Below are 9,228 nucleotides of genomic sequence, written 5' to 3' on the forward strand. Positions count from 1 at the left end.
AGTAAGTCATATTTTTAGTGAGTTTGAATTAGAGTTTCATTATGAAACTTCTTCCTAAGTTTTATATCACTATTTAAAGAATTTTAAATTTGTTTTTATCATCAATCAATTTATTTTTGAATTTAGTAGAATTTTTTTTTCTATTTTTCTATTTTTCCTCATGGATTCGAGAAATCTCTGTGAGGAGTCCGGAGAAGCTCCATAGATTCGGAGTAATTATCCCATGAGGAAGACGGTAATTGACTTCATCTTGTTCATCCCTACAGCAATTTGCCAAATCTAAATTTAATGCAAATCCATGAATTTGATAAGTCTGCCAATTTACAATATTCACATTCTCGTTTCGTTGATCCGAAACAAGGCCCTGCGGAAAAAACCAATGTGTGTTTTGCATAACCTACTAAGTTGGGGGCAATTCATCTACTGTACACATAGGACACATGCATGCTAATCCAGACCATCCCATCTATGGCCAAGGATGGTTTATATCCCGAATATCATATCGACCAGGTGGCCTTAACCATCTGCTTTCACCTATTGAATTTGGACCGCTGGCCATTTTCTTCTTAACCATCCGATTGCTAGCTGGTCATGTTCTAACCAAGGAAAAGATTAGCCAAATTAAGCACATGTGTGTATGCAATGTATCATGTACATGTACAGGTTTGTAAATACAAATCAAGTTTGTGTCTGATGATTTTATGTGCATACTCAGATCACACATATGATACTGCCTTAATGTGTGAAAAGCATAGATTGTGACAAACCAATTTTCAAATTCCTTCTATAAACATATAAATCCCTGAAACCCTAATCAGTTAAGCATGAAATGACCACCCCACTTCCTTACAACAATGCTACTGACATTTTCACAACCACCCAAAGGTAGGCCAAATCCTTGTTTAATCAATACAACTATTACAAGTTTAAGAACATACAACTTAATCAATTCTTTCCCATATACTACAATAGAATAAATCTGAAAAAAAAAAAATACAAAATAATAATAATAATAATAATGAAATTGATCTTTGATCATGTAAGGAGCAATAGATAATGGTGAATCCCAAAGGCATAGACAGCTAAGACAACAGTGAAGAAAGGCCATTTCCTATTCAAATGTATATTAGAAATGCTTCTCCCACTAAACCTGGTGAAACAAGCACTGCTCTTCTTATCACTCCATTCAGTCCTCTCCAATTTCTTCACTATCTTTTCCTCATCAAGGCAATTACCCTCCCTTCTCTCATCCATTGATTCTTCACTTACATCACTTGAAGAAAGATCTGCCCTTGAACAATCATGCACTGAAATCCCCCCAAGATAAATGCAAGATGTGAGTAGAAGCACAATTACACTAACGATGGTGCGGAATGTCACATTCACCACACATGATTCCTTCCATGGTCCTATAGAGTTCTTGATCCCCATGAATTTATTTTTAGAAAATGCCTTGAATTTGCTAAAAAAGAAACTGCCATCTCGACCTTTTCTCTCTTCTTCCGATTTTGGCAACCCTCCAATGTTATGTGTCACAGATGGGTTCAAATGGATCCTAACTGTCTTCGACGGCTCAACAGGATGAAAGAATGTCTCGGCTACATTGAGGCTCGACACAAACAATCCATGGTTGAATTCAACATTCGAGTAAGTATCAAAAGCCGACATGGCTGCGAAACTGTCCAGGTCACTGTGTTCCTGGAAGATACCATTTGGGTTTTCATTGATGAATTCAAGTGGGAATTCATCTGATTCATATTTTAAGCAATTGGGTTTGTCTTCAATGTCAATGAAGTTCTTGAAATCATCATATTTGAGTCCTGTGATTATGACTCTTGAGTCAATGGTATGATATAAAGGGATAGTCAAAGCAAACAGGAAAGAGAGAAAGGAAAAGGAGGAGGAGAGATTGGTTGAATGATATATATAGATACCTTTGATGGTGTTTGATTCCTCTATTCTTTGAAAATCTGAGATGCTTTCAATAGGCAGTGTCTTCAGTTCTTCAGATGTAGTCTGTAATAGTCCCACCAGTCAAAGGAGTGTTCCCTCTTTCTATATAAAATCAGAATAGAAGCCAACTCACAAACACCTTTTTGAATGAATCACCCTCATTTTATTATTTTTGGCAATGCAACGGTGCAAGTCTATAATATTCTATTGCCAAAAGTAGAAAAGAGGGTGTATCAATCAATCAGAGTGGTTTTGGGATCATTATGCTCACTTGAGAAAGCAGTTCTGGGCATTCCATTGTGAAGAGAGAGAGAGAGAGAGAGAGAGAGAGAGAGAGAGACCACTTACATCCTCCGTTGGAATTTTAGGGACGTGGATTGCACTTTCTGCGATGGGAAGCTTGGTGGGGCCCACCGTGATGTTTGTGAGAAATCGACCCTGTCCATCTGTTTTTTCAGATCATGTTATGCACAGGCCAAAAAAATGTGGCAGATCCGAAACTCAAGTGGGCCGCATGACAAGAAATAGTGGGTTGGGAAATGCCTTCCATTCAAACCCCCCTGGGTCCACCGTGATGTTTAGATCCCATCCATACCCTTCATAAGGTCATTCCTACTGTAGCCTGATCCAAAACTTCTGTGGCCCCACGAATGTTTCAACAGTGGACGTTCAATCCTCACCGTTTTCTGTCGTGTGGCCCACTTGAGTGTTGGATCTGCCTCATTTTTGGACCCGTCTCCTAAAATGATCTGGAAAATCGGATGGACGGGGTGGATTTCAAACCTAACTGTAGGCCCCACATAGCTTCCCATCCCAGGAAATTCCTTGGAAAGGCTTTGTCAGGCAATTTTGGGACCACGGGGCCCACTGGCCTGATGCGGGCCTCATTGAAGGTAAAATTCAATCACAAGGTGTCTGGGGTCCAGTGCCACACCGTGATAAAAAATTCGGTGGGCTTGAACTGACCAAAATCTCAAAGCAGCTCGATGGAAATCTTAGCCCCCCGATGAGGGTTGCGTCATACTAGGTGATCCTAACCTCTATGTTGAGACAGACTGTCCAATCTCTATTGATTCCAATGGTGTGGTTCAACTGATAACTGGAACGGCCTGATTTTTTTTCCAAGTGATCTTGAATGCGGGACCTACCGATTTCACGGTACTGATGACTTACACAAATGGCTAGTTGGTGGAAAAGATGTTATATGGTACCACAAAATGTGATTCCTTGTAATAGGCAATCAGTTCTCGATAGAAATCGCGATAGCAATCATAATTGCACGCCATGACAGCCAAATACAAGATCAGCACCATTCATCAGGAAGCCCTCATCATATAAGTATGATGGCCGAAAAAATAAGCCAATCGGACAATCTTAACCACTCCATAATTGGGAATGGCCCAAGAAATAAGCCCATCAGAAAATCTTAACCATTAGATTAAAAAAGAATTTAAAAAATAAATAAATAAATAAATACACGGTGCTATTATTGTCCTCAAATCAAGCAGATAAGATTGTCCGACTAGCTTGAATTTTTGGGCCACCATCCATCCATGGTGTGGGCCACTGGAAGAACAGTCCAGATCCTGTGACGTGTATAGCAAATGTTCCGTTGGAACTCTTGTGGAATAAGGTTTGAAATGAGCTACGTGAAATTGGCATGCTTTCAGAAATACAATGCAGGGGCATTTCGGTACAATTTCAGAAAAACTTCTATTCCCGATTTACCATTACCGTGACTCGGCGGAATCGAGTCAGACCCAGGGTCTAGTTTCCAAGCAACTCGGCTAGAAATCCCACCGAGTTGAGTTGACTCGGCCGAGTTGCGAGTCGACCAAGCAAGTTTTTGAATTATACTGTGTAAAAACTAAACGATGTCTATGTATAAAAGAAAGAAAGAGCTTTTTGAACTCACCGTCTCCAGATTTTTATCTGACATTTTTGCCCCTCTCAGGTTCTCCACCATCTTTTCCTCCTTAAACTCCTCTTCCAAATCGCTGATATCGACGAACCTCCCCTGCTCTTCTTCAACTCCACATAATTTCTCTATGAATCTCGACGAACCCATGTCACCAATCTGACAATGCTGAGTTTCTTCAGTCCTTCCACCGATTCCTAGAGGGGCAAATTCGTCCAAACAAGGATAACTTCCGGTCCACATGTCCTGATAATTGGGTTGGTTCATAAGCTCTTGAGAGGCACAAGCAACCGATAGAAATTCCGATAAAGTGTCGGTTTCATTCATGTTGGTGTGTCCGGAATGTAGAAATTTCGAATCTGCAATATTGAATTGAGAGAAATCCTCCATCGATTCCAATGCCGGCGAGAGTCGTTGCTGCAACCTGGCGCACTCTAGTCCTACGTTCACCTGCAACCAAAATTTAAATGATGACATTTTGAGAATGTTTAGGGGTATTTTGGTCACTTTAAAAATGAGGAAAACTTTGATACTCTGGCAGAGTGTGATGGATGACACGCGGGAACTTTTAAATTACGTAGAAATTGCATAAATGGCATACAAGTCAGTCAAATTAGACTGTCCAGGTCATGGGTACCCGTATGAGTAGGTTTTATTTGATTTTATGCATGCCACGTGAGAATTTCTCAGTGCTGAGTATTGAGCATTATACTCTGGCAGAGTATCAAATAACTCTACCCTTAAATACTTAAAGGGTAACTTGGTCTTTTTCTTCTTTGGAAAATTCAAATTGTAGAGCTGTTTTGTTACGTGTCCAGTGGGGTTAGGGTATGCAGTTTTGTTGGAATGGTATGTATAGTATTCTCGGGCCATCGGTCGGTCTGTACAAGTTGAGCCTATGATTCTTAATCCAGACCATTGATCTGATGGGCCTTACCATGGATGGACCATACCCCAAGAATCTCGGTGTGAAAATCCTAGCCCTTCAAACTATGGTGAAATGGAAAATGTGCAGAATTCATGGTCTGGATGGTTTTTTGAAGTAGCCAACATGTTTATTATGGCTTTGAACGAAAAGAACGTAATGACCTTGCTATATTTACGAAAATCCCCTTGGAGGACATGGTGCAATTCTTCTAACATCTCATAAAACCGATATGACCCTGTTCCGACTTTCATTCAAACGTGTAGGATACATCAGGGCCGTGCAAAAGGTTAGTTACATGATGAAGATCACCTGGAGAAAAAATCAGGCCATTCCATTCATCAGGTCGACCAACATGATAGAGGACCATCTATGCATTGATCCGATGGTGTAATCTACCAGATGAATGGATTTTCCTGATTTTCGTGGTAGTTGATCTTCATAGTGGGCCCCACCTTTTTCACGGCGCTGATTTTCCGTGGACATGACACGTCAGCAGTGAAGCATGCCTGACATGGGTTGTATGGAATTACTACTCCATATGATCTCCTTTAATATCTTGAAATTTCGCTTAACATTCTCTAAACTGAAGACTTCAATCCTAAACTTATAAATCAGTAATTAGAGAAAGTTAAGCTTTGAATCCAATGATAAAAGAGTCCATTAGATCACAGCATACATTATCAAGTGATGACATGAAATGTTACCTTAGATGGTAGAAATCCATGGCTTCCATGGTCCTGAAATGGTGATTCTGTGGGGCCCTGCATCTCTTCAGCTAGAAATTGCATCCATTGCCCATCACTTTGAGCATTGACATCAAACGGTGCTCCTTGAAATATGTCTGATGGGCGCGTATCTAATTGGAAAGGATAGCCACTGCTGTCCATATCTTCTCCTCTTCCATCATAAGAGAGATCAACGGTGGATGAATGGTCATATGGCACCCAATGAGAAGGGTGATCAGATGTAGCATTGAACGTGTTCGAAATCTTAAGGCCGGTCAAGCTCTTCTTAAACACACGACATAGTGCATAAGCATCCTACAAATAACCTGTCTTTGATTAAACATGGGTTTTTTCTCAATGATAATGAAGATTATGACATCCCAGCCATGCAAAAGATAGTTCAGACCATTTACCTGCTGTAAAAAAATCAAGCCCATCCTACTCATTAGGTGGACCATACACGTATATTAACTCAGACCATCCATTGACTTTGACAGTGTGATCTCCCCAGTGGGTAGAGCAGCATGATTTTCACTTCAGGTGAACATTATGGTTTGGCCCACCATTTTCACAGATAGGATGTATTAGATTAGTGACACATGTCGATAAAGACATACAATGTCCATATATGAACATTTCTCATTAGAGAAGAACAAGGATTATTAGAACAAAGAATCCATTCATTAGAACTTACAAGTAACTAAAATCAAAGGGAGAAAAGAGAAGGAGAGAGTTGCACCTGCAAGCCTGAGTTAGTTTCACATTCATTTTCGTCTAGTCGGTACTCATGCATGACCCAGTCGGTTCGAGTCCCATGAGGGGCCCTTCCTCTATAGTAAACCAAGGTCTTCTTCATGCCCACTGCACGCGTCTGTGACCTCACATTCCGGTCCTTTCCGGTTGCCTTCCAGTAGCCAGATCGAGTTGCACGGTTAGTCCTAGAGCCGTTTGGGTATTTTCGATCTCTAGGGCTGAAGAAATACCACTCAAGATCTTTGCTTGGTAAGAAAGATTTCTCTGTGATAAAACCCAGTTCACCATATTCGTTAAGAAGATTACCATGGTCATGGACATGGTGCAATGATGATCATGAAATAAATGGTTGTGATCATGACCAAATGACAAAAAATGATGACCATATTCATCAAAATGATCACCATGTCATGGACTTGGTGGAATGATGATCATGAAATTGATGGTTGTGATCATGACACAACGACAACAATGATAACGATAAACGGTGGTGATGATAATGATGGAAAAACAAAAGAAACTCAAAGTAGATTGGAATGTTTAAAAATGATAGATAACATTCTTGGGTTTGTTCAAGGCTCTTTTTTAAAACAATCCATCAAGCCCTAGGTATGATATTCGGGACATGGTAAGAACGATTTATCTGTGACAAAACCCAGTTCACCATATTCATTAAGATGATCACCATGGTTATGGACCTGGTGCAATGATGATCATGAAAAAAATTGTTGTGATCATGACCAAATGACAAAAAAAATAAAAATGATGACCATATTCATCAAAATGATCTCCATATCATGGACGTGGTGGAATGATGATCATGAAATCAATGGTTGTGATCGTGACCCAAGGACAACAATGGTAACAATTAACGGTGGCGATGATGATGATGGAAAAACGAAAGAAACTCATAGTAAATGTTTGAAAATGATAGATGACTTTCTTGGGTTTGTTAAAGGCTGTTATTTAAAATAATCCATCAAGCCCTATATGTTATTCGGTACCAGCAAAGTACCATGTTTTGTGGCGCTCTTACATATCTTGGAGACCATGCAACTTCTCTTTTGACTCTGGTCTCTCCTGCCATTTCGTGTTCTTTCTTTTGTTTTTTATTCTTTTTTAACCCTGTTGAACTCCATTTATAATACTATTTGAATAAGATCGCAAAAAATAAAACCATGTTCATGCGTTGCTGCATGGGGTAATATCTTGATCATTTTAAAAAATCGTAGCTTTCTTTTGAAACCAAGAAAATTCATTAAGTAGATTTTCAAAAAGAGCAACAACAAGTTCAAGAACAACAAGAGGCAAGAAGTTCAAATGAAAAATTGTTGGGAAATTTTCTGAAAACTATGAAACCAAATTTAGGTTAAAATATAACGTTCATAGAAATACCAGCGAAATTAGGGTTATTCTATCACTTTTTTTAATATAACAAGGTTGCCTTTCACATGTTTGTTTGTTTTTTTTTTTTTTTCTCATTTTCCTTGAATCCAAGATGTTTCTTTTGCTATTCTTCATAGATCATGATCTAGTGAAAACATTTTCACTATGATTACAATACAGAGGAGTTCACCAGCATGATGAGTTCATGATATCCATGCTAACCATCATGCACACCCTCCCTCATTTGGCCATGAACCCAAAAATCAGGCCAACCCATGAGTCATGTGTACACAAACAGGAACAATTAGAAGGGGAAGGGCATGCCTTCTGAAGTTTTCCCTATGTGGGTGGCCCACCTGAATCATGGATTGGCATATTTTTTTCACCCAGGCCAAACATGGGAGTGCCTGCATGATCCTTAAAGTGCATGTCATCAACACATTATGGTGGGGCCCATAGAGGTAGTTTGCACCGCAATTGTGATGAAAACGTTTGCATTTGATCATTTTCCTTTCTTCATTGAAGGAGGAGATTAGTCAAGGCTATACAGTTTCTATTCATCTTAATTAGTACTATATCAATAGGTATTAACCCCAAATTTACAAACCAAATTGCTTGTGCGACAATGATGATGATCTTTTGACTATTGGAGTGTTGTTTTATTTGGGTCCATTACAAACATGTGTGACCTAAATATCATGTCCTTTGCTACTACAAATTCTCTTATAATTAGTTCTAATTATAAAGATAATACAACGGGCGATGGTGCAATAACAATGACCATGATGATGATGATAATGATACCTGGTAAATCCCAAGGCTCGCATTTGTAGAGATCGACTTCGGGGATGATCTCCAACTCAATCTTTCGGCCGTTGATCTTTCTCTTGAGGTAGTAGATCACAAGTTCTTCATCGGTTGGATGGAAGCGGAAGCCGGGAGGCAATGTCACTGGTGCCATTTCCTTTAGACCTTCTTTCAATTCTTCAAACTCAGACCAAAAACGAAATTTGAGAGAGCCCTTGTATACTAAAAAATAATGGAGAAGACGGGCCTCGAAGATCACTACTGTGCTCTCTCTACAACTTAATGTACAAAAGCCTGAAAAATCCACCATGAGAATTCCACTTAGAGAAACAAAAACGAAAAATAAAAATCAAAGAAAAAGAGATCCATGGTGCATATATAGACATGCATGCAAGGAAAGAGAGTAATGAACACCTACAACTGGTTGTAGTTTTAGCTAAAAATACGACCTGTCCAACATGCCAACACTTCATACGTGCCGAACCGTGTAGGCCAGGCAAGCCAGGAAGACATGGGCCCCTACATGAAGATTGCTTGGAGCAAAAATCAGGCCAGTCCACTCATCCAGAAGGGCAACCCTGTATGAAACCACCAACGGTTTAGATCAGATTGCTGATGGTCTGATCAAATGTTTTGTGTGGCTTACTTGACGAGTTGACTGGACTAAATTTGCATCATGGTGTGGCCCACCTTTTGCACGGCTTGGTGTCTTACACATATGAAACGATGCTATGTGGCACAGGTGATATATAAAGATT

At 39.6% G+C, this 9,228-nt stretch overlaps 1 protein-coding gene across 2 annotated transcripts; it reads right to left on the minus strand.

Moving 5' to 3' along the window:
* Window positions 1-877: 877 nt before the first annotated feature.
* Window positions 878-8,849, minus strand: LOC131236958 (NAC domain-containing protein 54-like). 2 transcript variants are annotated; one of them, XM_058234539.1, is made up of 6 exons: window positions 8,468-8,849; window positions 6,264-6,541; window positions 5,492-5,839; window positions 3,869-4,303; window positions 1,935-2,016; window positions 878-1,820 (listed from the first exon to the last, which is right to left on the minus strand). In XM_058234539.1, exons 1-6 carry the CDS (start codon window positions 8,778-8,780, stop codon window positions 1,036-1,038), a joined length of 2,241 nt encoding a protein of 746 aa, XP_058090522.1. In that variant the 5' UTR covers window positions 8,781-8,849; the 3' UTR covers window positions 878-1,035. The 2 variants fall into 2 exon arrangements, with proteins under 2 accessions (XP_058090522.1, XP_058090521.1); XM_058234538.1 differs by having other exon boundaries at window positions 3,869-4,321; window positions 5,504-5,839; window positions 8,468-8,845.
* Between the last annotated feature and the right edge of the window lie 379 nt (window positions 8,850-9,228).

Source organism: Magnolia sinica, chromosome 2 (assembly GCF_029962835.1).
Source record: "Magnolia sinica isolate HGM2019 chromosome 2, MsV1, whole genome shotgun sequence".
In the NCBI taxonomy this organism is placed as follows: domain Eukaryota; kingdom Viridiplantae; phylum Streptophyta; class Magnoliopsida; order Magnoliales; family Magnoliaceae; genus Magnolia; species Magnolia sinica.